Here is a 19,096-nt window from a genome sequence, read left to right as displayed (position 1 = left end):
GAAAAGTATCTCAATTTGTATTGATCATCCTTTCTGCAGATCATGGGTACTTGATTACCTTTTACTGCTCACTCTGCATAAACTCTTTTTCTGCACCATGCTCAGATTTTGAAAATAAAAGACTCCATTTAGGTTAATAATTGGTGGTGTTAAATCAGTTACTGTGAGTGCAAACCTGATGCAGCAGAATCTCAGACCTGATCCCGTCTGCTTTCAGCTGCATCTCAAACATGGCCATGTTTGTGCTCACTGGCTGTGGAAGTACTGTAACGTGCAATCCTAAATTCTGGCCCTGTCAGGAAGCTGGGCTGGAAAGACTGTGCACAGGTGGGTTTCTGCTCTGCTCCCTGAATGGCAGCTCGGCAGCAACTCCCAGATCTCCATTAACCAGTGCCTGGCTGGGCTCAACATGCAGCCAGCACACGACTTCTGATCCACACACTCAGTTATTTCCAGGGCAGGGTTTAAATACAGTTTATTTCCTATTCTGTTTGCTTTCCCTGTTTTTATTAATGTTTCTGGCAGAGCTGGATGCAACACTGTAATGAATCAAGTGGAATTTCTGGGGTATATTGAAGAGCTTTTCCTTTTGCAGTAGGTCCGTGGAGCTGAACGGGTTCGCCGCACTCAGGGATCAGTACATCGGCACACCGGTGTCCACGCACTATCAGTACCTCCCGCACCTTTTTAGCTACTCTGCTCACTCGACCCTGGTGCCCCCCCAGACGCGCAGCCTGGACCCCCAGTCTCACAGTCTGATCAACCAGCTGGTGTCGGCGGAGGACCTGGAGCCGCTGGGGACGCCGATGCTCATCGAGGACGGGTCAGTGTGGGCGGCACGGCGCGAGGGGCTGCCCGGGCTGCGTGTTCCTGCTGGGATGGGGGGCCACAGGGGCCCTGGGAGAAGGTGCAGCCATAGTGCAGGCAGCACACCGGACCCCATCCCACAGGTATCCTGTGCCCTTGCCTGGTGCTGGAGCTGGGGTGCACGGACCTGGCACCAGGTCACCAGGTGACACCCTGGGCACTGGCACTTTGGCCACTTGAACACGAATTCCTGTGTGTTCACCTTGTTTTCAAGTACCTCATCAGGTGATGTCGTGCAATGGTTTTAATGGTTTTTGCCTTTGTTTTAACTGTGCCTGCAGGTATAAAGTGACTCAGGCAGAGCTGTTTGCGTTGTTGTGTCGTCTGGCAGATGAATTGCTTTTCAGGCAGATTGCTTGGATCAAGAAGCTGCCGTTCTTCTGCGAACTCTCCATCAAGGACTATACCTGCCTGCTCAGCTCTACGTGGCAGGAGCTGATCCTGCTCTCCTCCCTGACTGTTTACAGCAAGCAGATCTTTGGTGACCTGGCAGATGTCACCTCCAAGTACTCTCCCTCTGATGACGAGCTGCACAGGTGAGATGTCAGGCTGAGCCCACGGGTAGGACAGTGAGATCTAGAGATGGAGGAGCTGTGGGGAGGACAGTGGTCAGGTGCTCTGTGACCACCTCTCCTGTCACTTCACCTGCACCTGTTTTCCTTTTCTGCTTTTTAGGGAACAGTTGTTCCAGGCCTAGAAAGCACACCAGGGTTAGTCAGTGCTGGATCACAACTTCCTGCTGCAGGGAAAGGGCCACGGTGCTGTGTGGTGCTCTTTGAATTTTGTAGCAGTGCTGTTCTCCTCCAGCACAGCCCTACAAAGCATGTTTTTATGAGGAGAGTAAACCTAACCAACACTTTTGGTAACTCTGAGATACAGGAAAGAGAATTTATTTAAAAACCCATTGGGTCAGTGGAGAGGCTGTTCACAAAGCTAGTTGTCTCTATTATCAAAGTGTTCATAATTAATTGCTATTTCATTGTTTTGATTACATAAATTTAAAAATGTTGCAACTTAGCTCTTGTTTTTTCCATGGTACAGACTATCTGATGCTCTGGGGAACTTGCCTGCCATTTATCATTTTGGTCAGGGTGTTGTTTTTTTGGTTTGGATGTTTTGTTTTGTAGTCTTGGTGCCAGACAAATTCTCCTTTTGGTAGAAGAGTCACAATCTCCCAATATTACGGCAGAATAGGTAGGATTTAGGGAAACTGCTGCCCACTCTCCCTTTAAAACCTGCCTTGCACGCTCTGCCCTTGCTGGGCTCAGCGATGCTGCCAGAGTCTGTGCTCCTCAGCCACTGCGGTGTCTCACAGTTCTGAGATACCTTTGTGCATCTGTTGTGACAAGCAGAGGCGCTGGCGGGCTGAGACCACGGTGGAGAGGAGAGCTGGCCCCAGGTGTCTCATTTCCTGGGGCAGGTTCCTCCGTGCCGCTGTTCTGCCTGGCCATTCATCGTGCATCTGGTGCTGCTCCTGCGAGGAGCAGTGAGGGTCATAGAAAACCACAATGACACTTGTTCCTGCATTCAGCTGTCCTTTTGTTCCTGCTGTCCTGGTCAGAGCCTCACAGGGGAAGTGTTTCTTTCATTTTGGATTTGTGATAAATACAAGTGAGGGCTAAGACAGCGAGACAAAGGAGGAATCCTCGCCCTGCAGAAACCGGCGATTCAGAGCTGGTCGCCTCAAAGGTCCTTCAGAGAAGATCTGTGCACATGGATGAAAATAGGTGTTCTTGGGAGAGGAATGCTTCTGCAGTCTCTTCTGATTTAGCTTTTCAAGTGTCATTAATTGTCATTAGTAACCTGGGAGAATGCACACCCAAAAAGCCATTTAGTGGGAAGCTGTGCAGATGAGGGGTCTCGAGCTGCGTGGCTCCCTCACACTTGTCTTCATGGTCCTGCAGCCATAGCTTCACTGTCTGCCAGCAGCCATGGGATAGCTCCTGGGTATCATCTCCCTGTCCAAAGCACTCGTGAAAAAGCCAGTCCCTTCAGATTTGAGAGGGGCTCTCTCAGAGAGGAGTCCGACTTGTTCGGAGAGCCCCTGGTTCCCCTGACATTGATGACTGCAAAGCAACTTCAGAGATGGTTGGAGAAATCTCACTGAGCAGGGATAGTCTGGCACTTGAGGGTTAATTTCTGCTCTTAGCAAAATGACAAGAGCAATGCTAATGTGTAGGTGACAAACAAAGACATAGGATGAGCTCCCCAGCCCCTGTGTTTTAATCACTTCTAACAACTGGCTAAATGTTCTGTTAGCCTGCTAGATCAAATGTTTTCTTTTATTGTGCTGTTTTTCTGAAGATGAATATGAAATGAATAGACTCCTGACCTCCCCCAGCACTCCTGATAGTGCTTCCCTTCCCTCTCCTCCCCAGCTGATCCCGATAACTCCCAGCCAGAAACTCGCCTGGTGTAAACTGCGAGGAAAAGTGTGGAGGAGTCAGTCCTCGAGAAGAAATAAGGCTGTGAAAAACAGAACAGCTTTGTTTGAAAGGGGGGAGGAAAGTATGTGCAGAAAGTAAGACAGTTCAACTGCAGGAATGAGAGAAGAGCTCTCCTGGATTTATGAAGTGATGAGTGGCTGGTAAAAATGTGCATGCTCTAAAAACAATTAAACCCAACAGACGACTGAGTGGTCTTTGTGCTCATTAACTTCTTGAGCTTTGCAATCTTGCACCTGCAAGATTTTTAATGTCAACTGGAGAGCAAGAAAACTTGTACAACTTTAGATTAGCCGACAAGGCTTTCATCACTTACAATATTACTTTCTTGAAGAAGTGACCTGGAGTTCAGACAGCTTGTTTTCACTTCGCAGAGGTTGAACTCCACCATGCATTTTACAAATAACTTTGAAGTAAACAAACACACATGCCAAAATAAGGTATTATTCCGTGAAAAAGGTTCTATTTCTGTTCTATTCAGAGATGCTTTGCTGGCTGTGCTCTTGTGCTTTGTGCTGCACAATGCCAGAGCACGCTGAAGCTTCCCGAAACACTTCTGTCCCACTTCTGAGCACTTTTTAATATGTGGTTTCTTTGAAGCCAGGGCTATTGCTGTGAGATGTGCTCCTGAGAGGCTGTTCTGGTCCTGGGTGGGTGTGGGATGGTCTGGAGGTACCTGCAGACACTGGCACCCCTCCACACCCTCCCGCTCTGCTCCAGCCTGGTCCTTACCCCGTGGCTTATTCATGGTGCACACATGGGGTATTTACTCCTGAAGAGGCTTGGCACCCCCTTCAGCAGGAAGATCTGGTTCTGCACCCACAAAATCTCCATCAGGCAATTTCCCAGGAGACTTTTTGGAGACTTGCATTCCCTGTGCATCAGTGTGCCTTGTCCTACCCATCTCTGTCACTGGTTCTGGTGCAGATTCCTGGCTCCATCAAACCTTCTCCACTGTCAAAGCAGGCTGGTGGTGAACTGAATCACCAACAGATGTTTTTTTGCCATAAATATCTGTAACAGTCAAGTTTGTGGACTTCCCATCCCTAGTGCAACCATGTGGATGGGACTCTGAGTAACATAGTCTAGTAGAAGGGATGGAATGAGATGATCTTTGAGATCCCTTCCAACCCAAACCATTCAGTGATTCTATGACTCTGTTTGTAACTGAGACATTTTCCTCCTTACTTCTACTTTAACTTAATAATGCCAACAGACTTTGAGACAAAAAATGGATGACAATATTTTTTAATTTTCTTGCAAAATGTTAAAATCTCTGAATACTTTTAAAAGCTTCTTGCCTTTACTGTACGGTCCATGTGCTGCATTTGCTGACGTGTGGTCTCTGTCCTGCAGATTCAGTGAAGAGGGGATGGAGGTGATGGAGCGCTTGATCTACCTCTTTCGCAAATTTAACCAGCTGAAGGTCAGCAACGAGGAGTACGCGTGTATGAAAGCCATCAACTTCCTCAATCAGGGTGAGTCTGCAGACAGGGACTCTGAAACAGTCTGAGCAGTCATTGCTTCCCTGGTGGGAAATGGGAGGAAGGGTCCAGGAGCCACGAAGAGGCTCAAGCTCTGAACGCTCCGTGTGTATGAGCCATCGTGCTCACTCACATCCTGTACCTGTTGGGTACCCACATGGAGAAACCTGGAATGGGATGAAGTTTTTATAGCCTTTAATATAGGCAATAGATGTGTCATCTGAAAATATTACTGCTTTAGGTAACTGTTCAGTTAACTGCCTAAACAATGCTTTAAAACCAGTTAATTTGCATGGCTTTCTTTCTGAAGTAAATGATGACTACTTGCATAACAACCTTCCAAAGATTCACAGTTAGAAAAGGTATTGGTTCATTTTTGTGTCTTAAAGGGTGAATTTGTAAAACCAGCCCTCCCATGTTTAGAGCTTTTCTGACTCTTTAAAATATTTACCTCGAGGATATATCCTTAGGTCACTTAGCCGTATTCCTGCTTTTTAGGTTCAGTACCTAAATCTGACTCTTCACAGTGAAGGGTGATCACAGATGAAGTATCGATGTGCAGGCCATGAATTCAGCCTAGCAAAGGGCTGTAAATCTGCTGATTAAGCAGCACACTAAAGCTGGTAGTCCTGGCTACTTCAAGACCCCGGACATTTCAAAATCCATGCAGAGGCAAATGCTCAATAGATGGTGTTCGTCTGTAATTTTGGAAATAAATGTCCCCAAAGTATTTTGTACTGTGAAAGATAGTTGCAGTCTGTAAAAATGTGCTGCAGGCTCCCTCCTCCCCCACTCATTTCCAGCAGGAGATAGTGCTGACACTTCAATCTGTGCTGGGCTGAGGTTCCGGTTTGCTTCCCTGAGCAGTTTCCTGACACTGGATAATGCACTTCTCAAGCTGTCTCCATTGTTTTCCAAAATGTATTTTCATTAACTTCCTGTCTTCTTTTATTTTTAGTTGAAGTTTGCAATTTTTTATGTGAAATACCTGAGACTTATTTTTAAAAGTCAGCTTTTGGGCAGTAGATGAATGCCTCTTCCGTCAGATGCTCCCACAGTTGCGAGCCTGCTCCGAGGGCCCGCAGCTCCCTCGCTGTGCAGGGCCCTCCCCAGGCCCCAGCAGGGTGCCCACACTGTTGGTCACAGTGCCAGTGGCCTTTCTTGCCTGTCTGTTTGTCCTTTGTGTGTGTTGCCTGACATGGCCAACGCTAAATTTAAAAATAAGAAGTTAACAAGTTTGTGAAGCTCTTGTGATATAAATCATAAGCAGATGGGGAGAGATGTGGTGATATCTTGAATTATAGAGCTGAGCACTGTTCTCAGCCAAGATGATACAGCTCAAACCAGCGTGTTTCTGCCTGAGGAGGTGTTACACTGATGTGCTGTGAGGACTGAACCCTGACACACGGCTACGCCGTGCCAGGCAAGCATTTCAGGTTGCTGGAACTGTAACCTCCGAGAGTGTTCACTGAGCTGCAGATGAGCAGCTTATGATATTAGCTGTTCTCTTCCCCCTTTGTGGAGGGAAATCCTGTATCCAGACGTGCATGTAAAGAGCCATGATGCAGGTATGGCAGGAGGGGAGTTGGGAATTTTAGTATTGGTAGAACTGGGTGCTGGAAGCCAGTCTCCAAAGCAGTGATCCAGCTCAGAGTGACAGAAATCAGTGTGTCCTGAGGAAGTGCAGTAAGTGCAAGGCTGCTGCTCTTCTGGCATATTTTTGTCATGTTTTCATTGCTGTATTGCATTCTCTTGCAGACATCAGGGGGCTGACCAATGCATCCCAACTGGAGCAGCTGAATAAGCGGTACTGGTACGTTTGCCAGGATTTCACGGAGTACAAATACCCACACCAGCCAAACCGCTTCCCGGACCTAATGATGTGTTTGCCAGAGATAAGATATATTGCAGGTAACTTCTTGAGCTCTTCTCCCACCAGGATCGTGTGCAAGTTATGAAATGTGCTTTTGAAAGAAAATGAATTTATAACAGTGAAATTCTTGTTGACTTTGGTGGAGGATGTTTGTGGGGGACCTTTTCCTGTCGGAGCTTCTTGCCCACCTTTAAGGCATTGCCTCAAGCTCACCCAGCCAGAGTGGCAACAGGCAAGGTGTCCTGGTGATGATGGTGGGCACAGGGTTCCTTCCTGCTCCAGGAAGATGTGCCTGGCTCTGACCTGACATCCTTGAAGTACTTTGGTCAGGTTCTCCTTTTCTATCTTTCAACCCCAACTCAGAGGCATTGTGTCTCAAAAGGGTGTAATCCTGGTTCGAGTAGTTGTAAAAACTAGAAAGATCCCTGAAATGCTGCTGAATTAAGGAGAAGGTGGTCAGAGCAGTGGGCAGACCTGCAGTATAACCCCCAGGTTTCCACTCGTGTGGACCTCGGAAATCTGCAGGTGAATTCTCAGCTGCAGTTGTCGCTAATTAGATCTCCAAGGTCTGGTGTTACTAAAACTGTTTGTTCCTGAATGTTATGGCAAAGGAGGGATACTTGCCTCCCCGTGTCAAGGCTCCATATGCTTTATCCTACTCCGTCATAACGAACTAGATAATAATCTCGGAGTAGCTCTCCTAATTTACTCATGGAGACCAACAAGGGGGTTTGAGGAGAGACGGGATTTAGTCCTTCCCACTTTCTATAAATACTGCTCCATTGTGGACAAATCATTTTGATCTGACTTTGCCCATTTATTTTGCTTTCTATTCAGTAAATAATAAATCACGCTGTGTCCAAATGAATATCAAATGTCTAATGTAGCTGTAGGATGATTAACTGCTTCTCTGAGAGGTTCAAGGTAAAACCATCTCCAGCACTGCTGGCTTAGGTGTCTCTGAAATCTGATTCAGGAGTGGCTGCTAATTCTGATTTCTTTCTTACCAGGAAAAATGGTGAATGTCCCCCTGGAGCAGCTGCCTCTCCTTTTTAAGGCCGTTCTACATTCCTGCAAGACGAGCGTGAGCAAAGAGTGAGCCCAGCTGGCCCCGGCCGGTGCCTTACGCTGTGAGCTGGCTCACCCCGGGAGAGGGGCAAAGGCCATCCAGGCAGGAGATGGGGCAGGGGCGGCCCTGCCCTTGTAGCAAGAATCTTTTTTGTTTGTTTTTGTTTTTTTACTCTTTTTCCTATATATTTATTTCACGACAGAGTTGAATGTATGATCTTCAACACGATGCACATGGTTCTGTAGGAATGCAGCAGATGCATTCTCCAGCGGTTTACAGAATGTGAAGATGTTTAATGTTACAGTGTTTGTTAGGGTTAGTTCTTTTGTATTTGGGGCTGGGGACCGAGATGACTAAGACTACCTCAAGGAGAAGATGCTGTTCATGCACTGCTCTTTCCATGGTTTGTATCCAAAAGCGTTTGTCATAGAGAGCAAACGGCCTCCCCGTGTCGACAGAGCTGTTGGTACCCCAAAGGGACGACTTTGGAGAATTGGGTAGTAGAGAAGTGCCAAGCTTTTTTCTTTAAGTTTAAAAAGGCAGGGAGTGGAGAAGAAGGAGAAGCCTGTCTGGGCAGTTGGTTTCTTTTCCCCTGGCAGTTTCTAGATGCAGGTTTCCCAGTGGGATGGCAGTGTCTGGAACTGTGAGGGGCTTGCTGCCCCTGTATCCCTCTGGGGAGCTGTGGGCAGGGGTCTACCCCAACCCCTCCTGGCCAGCTGCCCTCTCACTATTCCCACAACATGTTCCAATTCCACTGAAATTTTGTTCCTGCAGTTCGTAGCAGGCTCCTGGCATTACACAAAGGTGCTCTTGTTGCTAGAGAACTGCAAGTACTTTCTCATCACTTCCTTAACATCCATTTTAGATTCACAAAAGCAGGAAAAACCTACTTAGAGAAGAGGCAGGATTGCCCCCTTTATTGTGTTCTTCTGAGATGGTACCTGACTCTTGAAGCTTCTGCAGTGCAGCAATCCCCATTTCTGGGAGCAGTTAATGTACCATGTGGTTAAATGTGACCTGTGTAATGGGGTGAGGGACTCCAGTGTCGTCTGGTATGGCTTTCTCTGCTGGACTCAGGGAATGTGTGTTTCATAGTTCATCCTGCCAGGACTGTTCTGCTGCTTGTGGAATCTTAGGAAAAACAGCATTACTGCAGTCCTTGGTGACCTGCTCTGTCCTAGGTGTTGCAAGGCTTGGATTTTCTATTTGCAAGCTCCCCACCGCTCCAGATGGGGAACTGGTTTGATGGCAACTGATTAGTTGATGGAGTGATTGCTGAGTGCTGGTGTTCAGCTTAACTTAGGCATTCTCATGAGTGATCTCATGGCTTCTGCTCATAGTGGGGAGGTTGGATGACATGCTCTTGTTCTCATCTCCTTCAGTACGAATTAATGTTCAAAGACTCAGTCACTCTCCTAGACAGTCCTGGCTAGATTTCCCTCCCTGTCTCCTTAGATGTAGATCTGACATTTGTGTAGCAATATGGTTCATTGACAGGTGTTTGAATACTGATTTAAAAATATTTGGGGAAACAGCTTTTGATCCTTCAGGGTCGAAGGGACGAGTCGCTCCCTCTTTGGCTTGCCCTGATGACAGCGTGGCACAGGGCGGGCACAGCCCGGGGGAGCTGCAGCTGCCGTGGATGAACGTGGTGGGGAACAGGAGAAAAATCCCATTCACCAAAGTCGTCTTCCCCTCGCTCCCTCCCTCCCCCCTTCTCTCCCCCCGGCCCAGCGGGTGCTCCCTGGGTGCAGCCCCTGGGACACGGTGACCCCTGGCTCGGCACGCCTCGGTCAGGCAGTGGCGGTGCCGATGGCTGCGCTCGCCCCACTGCTGGCTGGGCACCCCCTTGGGCATCTTCAGCTCAACGGTTTCCCTTTTCTCAAAGTCCATAGCTGCTGATTTGTCATTATTTAAACAGGATGTTACGGGTAACAGCTGCTGGGCCCAGCAGCAGCTCAGCTCGATGGAGCTTCACACCCAAAGGTGGTTCCGTAAATCTCATTTACTTTGACAGTACAATGAGACACACGTGTATTCTCAGGAAAGCCTTCTGCATACAGCCTATACCTCATGTGTACAGGGGAAGATTGTAGTGTACCTGTTTGTAAGTTAGAAAGTATTTCTCAGCTTTTAAGTTTAATTTCTGAATAGCTTGATATGATCTTTTTATTACGGGTTATTTCTGGCTTGCTGTTTTATACACTCAAGGAATTGTTAAAATTACATAGGAGTAATTTTATTCTACAGTGAATTATTATAATCTGTTGATAAGTGTTTTAATTAGTGTACATAAAAACAGTCATCTTATTGCCAGCCATCCAACAAAATAATCTATTGGGTAATCTGTGGTTTTCCAAAATAGCCTCCCAAAACTAATGCTGTACCAACAACAACCAAAAACCTAAATGCAGTTAGGATGATGAACGGACATGACATTTCTACTTTCTGTTGTAGAAAGCAAATTTTCCAAAGGTTGATTGGCAGCAGTATCCGTTCCCAAGTACTCATTTGCTGTAGGGAGTAGAAAATCCTTCCTGAACTGACAGGTAGGGAAGCAGCAAACAGAACAGAATCACCGGACAGTCATTCCTGATATCTTCTGCACCAAGTCCTCTAACGACTTGTATTTTTTAAACAGGGTAAAGTGAATGTGTTGCATTGCAAACTCAGGTATTATGAGAAGGTAGGAGTGTAGCTAGAGACGTAGAGATGTTAGGTCAGTCACTAGATGTATTTGTGAATTTGGTTTGAAGGACACCCTGGAAAGGTTGGAATTTTTGTTCCATTCTTCACGTAACATTCGGTTTACAGGGACTCATATTTTATTTGTGCTTAATGCTAGTAGGGGGAAGTTCATTATCTTAGGTACCTATCTGCTCTTGCTTATCTGACCTTCTGTCAGAGAGGAATCAATCAACAATAATAGTCTTTGGTAGAATTTTCTGCCATGACAAGTCAATTTTTATCCCTGATTTGAAAGATAAATTGGTTGGCTGACCCCCTCCTCTCCTTCAAAGCGTCTGTGCAGATGGAAAGCTGAAGAGTTACTTTTAATCCGAGCAGAGATTTGGGACATAAATTTGAAGCTCTTGGGCTCATGTTCTTGGAGGGTTGGTGCTGAGGGGTCCTCGCTGCAGTTGTGCAGTTTGAAGGTGTCCCCAGGCCAGGAGTGGAGCAGGAACTGCTGCCACCGGCTGATGGGGCGAGTGTGAGCCCCTGGGGCCTCAGCAAAAGCTTTTGGAAGGTGCCTGAGTTTTCTTCCACTTGAGCTCAGGCTCCTGCCGGGTAGGGAGTCCTTGTCCTGAGCATGTCCAGCCCTGCAGGAGGGCAGGGGATGAGGGGCATCCAGGATGCTCAGAGGTGCTGGGCACCCCAAAACTGGTGGGCTCTGGGCATGGCAGAAGTGCAGTGGCAGGAGCTCACTCTGCACTGCGTTGCGTGTGCATTAGGTACTGCTCAGCTGTGAATTGTGCCAGTGGCCGTCATCTTTCTCCTCTCATGCCCACCGTGCTCTGCAGAGGCACTGTGTGCTTTGGGTCATCCAGGAGCAACTCTGGACTCCTCTGGGACTCTTAAATCCACAACTTTAATTCTGAAATCTTTTGCCATGTCCCAGCACACACAGGGCGCAGGGGGCAGGCGGGTGAGCCGCGGTCAGTGGGATCATCAGCCAGTGCAGCTGAGCTGCTGCCCCAGTAACACCCCTGTTCCCAGTGCTGGGGCATTGCTTTGAGAGTGAGGGGTCCCAGGGATGTGAACAGGGCTCCTGGGCTGCTCTGGCTTGCCAGGGTAGGCCTGGGTGGCTGTGCCACCACCCTGCAAAGGCTCAAGTGCCACTCGCTGCTGTCCCTCCTGTGCCACACATGGCAGGATCTGCCCTGGCTCTTCAGGCTTCTGCACAGACCCGCAGCCACCTCAGGTTCAGGAGTTTAAGTCTTGTCCTTCAAACCAACTTTTTTTAACAAAACTTGAATTTCTTTTACCTTTACTACATTTTTTAAAAGTTAAAAAAGGAAAAAAAAAAAAGATTCTCCTGTGAATGTGCTATTTCCCGCTCGTTCTTTCTTCCTTCTTAGTTTTGATTTGAAGCTATGAAGCTCTGTGTCTGTGAAAATGTTGTTATTTCTCAGGATAATAAGCGGCAATCATCCCTGCCACATGAAAGGCAGGAGAAAGGGGGAAACTTGGGGAACTAGTTTAAGTATGAAACTAATTTTTAAGTTGTAGATGATGTGTAAATGGAGGGAAATGCATAGGTGTCAGTGTCAAGCTGTGGTGTTTCTCTGGGTTCACGGTGTGTTGTTTCAATACACAGAAGCTCAGGGATAAGTATTTAAAATGTGACCCAGAGAAACCCTAGTTTTGATGTTGCAACAGTTGCTTCTTTCATGACTTGTCTGAGAGCTGACCAAAGCCCCGTATGGGGATTTTGGAGGAAAAGCTTTAGGTTTGGCTGTGGGGTTTGCCTGCTGAAGGCTCAGGTGTGGTTCTATGGGCAAGCATCCCCAAGGTGTGTGGTGCTGCCAGCACATCAGCCCCTGGGTCTGGGGGAGGTTTGTCTCTATTTCTGCATTACCTCATCCTCCTGCCTTTGGTGTTAAATGCATTTGAGTGCTCGTGGAAAAGGGGAAACAAGAATTCCTCATTGTGCCCCTGGCAGCCAGTCCCAGGGCTCTGGACTCTGTTGCTTATGAATTACGGCATCTTAATTTCCACCAGTACAACTTTCTCACCGTGGTCAGAAGGTTGTAGTCAGAGAGAGGGACTGGTGGATTACACCTGCTACGAGTGTCCGAACGGCCCGTCCAGCCGTGGGCAGAGCCAGCGCTGAACCAAAGCCAGTGAAAGTTTGCAGGGCTGAAACTCCCCTCCCAGCACCCTCAGCCAGCATCCGCACACTGGAGCTTAAATGGGCCCACAGAAAGACGGGGAGGCAAATCCAGGCAGTGTCTTCCCCTTGGAAAAAACCTTCTAAATAGCTCCTGTGAGCTGCCTCTGACAAGTCCGTGAAAGAAGCAACATGGTTCAGTGGAAGAAAAACCTCCAAGGGCAAAAAGAAACAGAAATTGAAACCAGGTGACGATCAACCTTAACAAAGCCTTTTGTGATTCATTGTTTTCTTTCAATTTATAAAATATCTTGTAATAGTTGATAACATTATTGACTCAATTTCCATAACTAAACTACCTCGTGTGACATCCTGTTTATCATCTCAAAGGGATTGTGTGAAAAACTAAACACTGCCAGTGTCTGTTGCCAGCGAGGAACAGGGGCTGTGATGGCTGAAATTGTGACTCCCTTCTCATGGGAGCCCCTCCTGGAGAGGTCGTGGCTCTTGTTAGTTTGGTTTTTGTTGGTGCCCATCCAGCCTGGCTCCAGCTCAGTCCTGGTGCAGAAGCTGTGTCTGTATCTGGGACCACACAGCTCCCTGTGTGTCCGTCCTGGGCAGGCAGCGGGGCCGGTGTGCTGTGCGTGCTTGTGTCGGCCCCTCGCTGGCTTGTGGGATGTTTCCAGGAGGGCTGCTCCAGGTTGTTGGGTCCTTCTGCTGCAGTTCCAAAGGGTGGTTTCTCCCATTCATTTTTCCCACAATCCCTTGTGTAAGTCAGGGAAGCAGGATGTTGCCTCAGCACGACACCCGGTGACCATTGGCACACTCAGAGCCGGGGCTGGGGCAGGGCGGCGTGTCCGGCCGGTGCCGCCCTGGCCCCGCGGGTGCCGCGCTGTGCCCGGGAGCTGCCCCTCGTCCCTGCGCCACGACCAAATGAATGTCTGTGCCGGCGTGTCCGGGCGGGACCGGCGCCAGCCCATGTCAGCCCGGCCTGCCCCTGCTCCGCTGCTCTGCTCTGGGACTTGACTACCTGTGGAAATGTGACCAATAAGTGTTGAATGCATGTTTAGCGAGTGTTTAGCTGAATGAACTAATAAATGTGAATTGTTCTGCAGTGCTGGTGTCTGCTGGTCCCTTGCACCTTCCCCCTTTGGCAAAGGCTCTCTCTTGGGGTTGGGGCCCCCGCAGGGTGTGGGAGCCCAGTGCCGGTCTGGGTGGCAGCCATGGCACTGCCCTGCCCTGCCACTACCCTGGAATCATCTCTGGGTCCGGGGAAGGCCTCGGTGCTGTTGGTGCAGCTGGGACTGGGATGAGGGCACAAGCCCTGCCCAGAGCAGCTGCACCATGGGCTGGCAATGACCTCTGCTGAGAGCAGGGTTGTCTGGGGGGACCCTGCACCTTGGGGCGACAGGAGTGGAGAGAGTGCAGAGTGAAGATTTGCACAGTCTCTGGGCCCTGCCAAGCAATGGGTGCATGGTGGTCCCCATCTCCTGTCTGGGTCCCAGGAGGGGAAAGCAAGGGGATGGGTTTTCTCCTTTTAGTCATTGCACCCCTGCACTCACGGCATGGCCGCTGCACTGCTGTCACCAGGGGGTTCCAGTCTGGGGGATGACCAAAACGTGTGGAGGTTTGGGTGGGTCACTGTCACCACAGGGTGTGGCAGGAGGAGGGTTTGCACCATTAGCAGCAGGAGGAGTCATCCAAAGAAGCAACTGCACCAGAGATGCTTGGCCAGCGTGCTCCAGAGAGAGGAACTGCAGGAATCATTTAGCAATCCCTGGTGTTGCTGAGGTGGGTGTGTGTTAAAAGCCTGAGCAGCTCTTTCCACATTCACACTCCAGTGCATGGGAGCACACGTGGGGGCCCACTCAGATGTCGTGCAGCTGCAAAGGCAGCTCCAAGTGAGCAGCCAGCCCCGCTCTGCAGGTCCTGTCAGGAGCGGCTGCCCCGCTCCTCTGCTGAGCGCTCTCAAGGCTCCTGCCCTCTCATTGTGTTTGTTTTCCTTGCTGACAGCATTCCCCTCGGCGCAGCAGCTCCAGCGGCTTTGACACGGTGCCACCCGGGATTCATCCCCTGTGATGGGGCCCTGGAGGCCGGCAGTGGAGGGTCTCTCTGGGAGGTGGCAGAGGATGCTCCATGCACGTGGGGTGATGGGTTTGTCCTTACCTTCAAACCAAGCTGGAGCTGCACAGAGGTGACAAGGGGGCTTTTCCCCTCACTCTGGCACAAGGGGCTGCCTGGAAAGGAGGACTGGAGTGGGAAAAGTACCAGCACATTTTAATTTTCAGCTCAACCCCTACTGACCACTGTATTTTGATTAGAGCTCTGCTTCCTTTTCATCTCGGTGCTCCAGCAGGTGACAACTGCCACAGCCTCGTGCACGCGGCGCAATAGTTTATCGCCGAAGGCCAGCGGCTCTATGAATTCAGAGCCAGCGCAGAACAAATCACACTGTCACCAACGTCAAACTTGTTAACCTGATCTTTGGTGGATCACTAGTGTCAACATTGCACGGGACATACATTATCAGGCCCAAGGACTTTGGGAGATGTTTGTCAGGCTGCTCTGTCACAGTCCCACTCTTGACCTTCGCAAAGTAACTTTCAAGGGTAAGTTGCTTTCCTCTTGACAAGAGTGGCTGTTCCCAGGAGTGTCACCCCATGGGCAGAAGCTGGGACACGGCTGTGGGGTCAACTGGGTCACCTCCCTGCAGCATTGGGGTCAGCCCAGCAATGGTGAAGGATCTGCTGGGATGGTCCTGTGAGGCCTCTTCCAGGGTTGGGGGAGGTTTTCCATTGATGTCCATGCCTGCCCATATCTATTCCATGAGCTTCTCCCCATCTTGTCACCAACTGGTCCCACATCTCATCTCTTGCCTGGCCACTGTCCTTTTGGAGTTTAAACCTGAAACCCAGACTGCTGAGTGCAGCAGACTGGTGGGCTGCCATTGACCAGACCATCACAAGTCTCTCACATCTCAGTTTGCCAAGTGTGGGTGCTTCTGAGGGGTTGGTCACTGCAGAGGTCAGATGAAGGACATGCCACCACAGCTGGGCTGGTAACAGCAGGGAGAGGAGGTGTGTGCTCCCGGTAAGCCCCTGCACAAGCTCCAGGGGGGAGTTGGGCTTTGTGGTACCTTTGCTGGGGGTGGTGGATGCCCTCCCTGCAGCCCCCACAAGCCGGGGGGGAACAGTGCCACAGGATGGCCTGGGCACCCTGTGTGGGTCTGGGTGCTGGGAGGTCTGCAGGTTAGGACTGTGCTGGAGAGGATGTGGCTCGTGGCTGAAGGGACCCCGAGGCAAGTGCTGGATCTGTGCTCCACGTTACTGTCCTTGTGGGCTGACCCTGCTAATCAGCTGTGAAAGAGGGAGAAAGCTGGAAAGAAATCTTTCTCTCTGCTAACCTCATCACAATAAAGATTCCTATAAAGAGCTCTTATCCTTGAAGAAAATGAGGCGCATAAGCAGGAATAGTAAACAAAAGGCTGTCATTTTGACCCAGGAGTGCTTCATGTTGTTGGCAACTGCCAAGAGGAAACATAAAGAGAGGCTGCATCCAAGTCCCAATTATGCAGAACTATGTGACTGATATGTCAATGAGTCCCCCCGGGAGGAGACCACCAGCGCTTCCCAGCGCTGCCTGCGCAGGATCTGCACCCTCCGCCATGTGCCAGGCCGCCCGCGCCCCGCGCAGGTGTGTGGCACCGCAGGAATGCGGGGGACAAGGTAATGTCACCGCCGACGGCCTCGCCGCGCGCGCATTATCGGCACGGGCCCCGGAGTCAGGGACTGCGGGCAGGCAGCGGGGTTTGGCAAACGGTAGTGCCGGCCACACCTGCTGCAGGCACGCTCCGGGAACGTGGCGCAGGCAGGAGGGCTGCCCCGCGCCGATAAGCTGAGTGGATGGAGATAAAATCCGAGCAGGAGATATGCTTTGCTGAGCATCAAGGCTACGCACCAGCAAGGAGCCAAAGCACGCTGTGGCCCGCAGCGGGTGGTGTGGATCCACGGGCTCCAGCTGTGCTGTGGCCGTGCTGGGAGGACATGGAGCAGGGAAGTCACCAAACCAACAGCCAGGGCTTTGGTGCCAGATGTGCCAGTGTGCGGGCCTGTCGGCGGCACAAGACAGAGGCTGTGCTGCTCCCTTGGCTGTGACAACACCGTGACAGGGCAGCAACTTTGGGGCCTATCCCCAGCCCTGAATGTCTCCTCCCCAGCACATTCTGTGTGGCTGGAAGCCACAAACCACCTCATCCGTCCCTCCTGAGTGCTACGGTCCCCAAAATGTCACCTGTCTGCTCCTCCTCCCTGACCCCCGAGACCCCTGAGGCTGCCAGGAGCCGGCTCTACCCAGTGCCCGTGTGGCTGCTGCAGCACAGCCTTCCCAAATCCACCCTCGCGCCACCAGCCGGGTCCTGCCAGGCTGCACCGTGGCCCATGTGCTGGCCCTGACCGTGGCCACGCGCCCGCTGCAGGAGCTGGGCCACAGCCTTGGCCAGGGCCAGCGCAGAGGAAAGTGCCCAAGGCCGGCAGGGACGTATTTACCCCCGAAAGCACCTTGCTGCAAAAATAGCAAGTGGCCGGTGTGAGGCCGGGGCTTCCCGGGGGAACAATGCCTGGCAGGAGGAAGCGGCTGCGGCCGCCCCGCAGCCCCGTCCCGCCTCGCACGGCGCTGAGCCGCGAGCTGCTGCGTGCCGGCCCGGCAGGGACCTTGAACCTGCCACAGATTTATTTTCTCTGACATTGGCATCGCGTCGGAACATCTGGCATGTGGCTGATAATTGCTGGGGATCAGGGCGGAAGCCGCTCCGGGCCTGGCGCTTCTTCCAGAGCTCTGTTTTCATTAGTTTTTCTCCTCTCTTCAGCTGCAAAGCAAGGAAAAAACAAGCAGGGCTGTGCAGTCCATTCTCCTGCTCCTCTCCCTGCAGCACCGGGGGCTCTCTGCTCCCCCCACTCGTGGTGGGTACACTGCAGGGCATGTCACTGCCACACCACGTCAGGGCTGCGCTGATCGAGGGAGGGGACGAGCCTTTCGCTGACCCCTGAGCCCAGGGCTGTGGGCCCTGCCGTGCCGCCCAGATTGCCAGCGGCCACCTGGTCAGAGCTGAGCTGTGGCACAGCCCTCGCTGTGCTGGTGTGGGGCTCGAGGCCAGGGCAGCCACTCCTTCTTGGGACTGTCGTCACTGGGACGAAGCAGAGAGTGGACACTGCGCAAACGTGGGAAGACGCTGTGGTGATGGATGGCTGGAATGCAGGGCCGGCAGTGGGGGCAGATCCCTGCTCTGGTGGGATGGGGGGAGTCTCTTATGCAGCCTCCCATCCCAGCATTGCCATTCCCATGTTTCATGGGGTGGTTGGGACCCAAACCCTGGCACAGTGCCCATGGGTAGGACCATGCCCAGTGAAGGAACTTGGGGAATCGGATGTGGCAAACACAGCCGGAGCTTGGCTGCCTAGGCCCAGGTGCACTGCCTTTCTGCCAGTGCTGTTCTGGCACGAGCAGAGCTGCTGACCACAGGCACAAGTGAGCCCCGGGGACCCAGGAGTGGGGCCCTAAGTGAGGAGGAGCCTCTTCCCACCCTCCCTTGCAGAGGAGACCTCCCCTGGCCAAGGAGGCTGGGCTGTGTCCCAGTCCTGGGTGGGTGAAGTGGGCTCACGTTCCTCCCAGAAGTGTCCTGCCCCATGCCCTCGGCGCCCTCCCTCCCGCTCTGGACCGTAAATCAGGGTGGCCGTGGGTGCTGGTGAACTCCCTGCCGCCCGCCAGTGCCCCCCGCTCCCCGCAGGGTCTCCCTCCCGGGGCGTGTTATCTACTGCGGGGGTCCCACTTATCTCCACTGTCACTTTCTAATGCTAGTTTATGGGCAGTGTTCTGTAGCTTAATTATGATGTTTTTCAGCGCGGTCACGTGGCCACAGAAGCCAATAAGGCACCAAAGTGGGTCCATCCCGTCTGAGCCTGGCCCCCATGGGGAGGAGATTGGCTGGTGTCCTGCTCGGGGCGGCGTGTGCACAGCCAGAGCCCCGACACCTTCCCAGCGGACACAGGTCCCATAAATCCCCCAGCCTGCCGTGGACAGGGCAGCGGTGCCCACACCCCGTGGAGGCTCCTCGGGTCACAGCTCCTGGCCAGTGGCCGAGCGAGGCTCTCCCGCCCGCCGGCCCCACACGCAGCAGCCGTGCAGCCGCCTCGCGGTGAGTACGACCCCGTGGGGGGAACCAGTCACCCATCCCACCCTTCTCCCAGGCACTGCCGCCATTCCCCGGCATGGTGGCGGCCAAGGCCAGGGCTGGGGACATGGTGGGGCTTGGCGCGGAAGCCAGAGCTGAGTCTGGGCCTCTGCTTCCCTCCCCTTCCCTGCCAGCGGGCGTGGGGATGGCGGCTCTGCAGCCCGTGGGCAGCAGGGCGAGGCCTCACCGTCGCCTTGGCCCCTCGGCCACGCTGCTGCCCAGAAATGACTGAGGGGAGGACAGCCAGCGGTGCTGGGGGTCTCTGGTCACTCAAGGATTGGGTGTTGCCCATGGGAGCGCAG

General features: G+C 51.8%; 1 protein-coding gene across 3 annotated transcripts in view; it reads left to right on the top strand.

The window, feature by feature from the left end:
• Window positions 1-13,682, top strand: part of NR6A1 (nuclear receptor subfamily 6 group A member 1) — a 75,687-nt gene extending 62,005 nt beyond the window's left edge. For 2 of the 3 annotated variants that reach the window (XM_050319873.1, XM_050319875.1), the window contains 5 exons: window positions 596-823; window positions 1,149-1,403; window positions 4,668-4,789; window positions 6,554-6,706; window positions 7,679-13,682. In XM_050319873.1, coding sequence (XP_050175830.1) covers window positions 596-823; window positions 1,149-1,403; window positions 4,668-4,789; window positions 6,554-6,706; window positions 7,679-7,767 — 847 coding nt within the window. In that variant the 3' untranslated portion in view covers window positions 7,768-13,682. The remainder of the gene's footprint in view (window positions 1-595; window positions 824-1,148; window positions 1,404-4,667; window positions 4,790-6,553; window positions 6,707-7,678) is intronic. The other variant, XM_050319874.1, reaches the window with a different exon arrangement.
• Window positions 13,683-19,096: the final 5,414 nt, after the last annotated feature.

Source organism: Myiozetetes cayanensis, unplaced genomic scaffold (genome assembly GCF_022539395.1).
Source record: "Myiozetetes cayanensis isolate MyiCay16 unplaced genomic scaffold, myiCay2020 scf23, whole genome shotgun sequence".
Classification (NCBI taxonomy): Eukaryota; Metazoa; Chordata; class Aves; order Passeriformes; family Tyrannidae; genus Myiozetetes; species Myiozetetes cayanensis.
The sequence above is the reverse complement of the archived record's forward strand: the minus strand, read 5'-3'. Positions and strand labels throughout refer to the sequence as shown.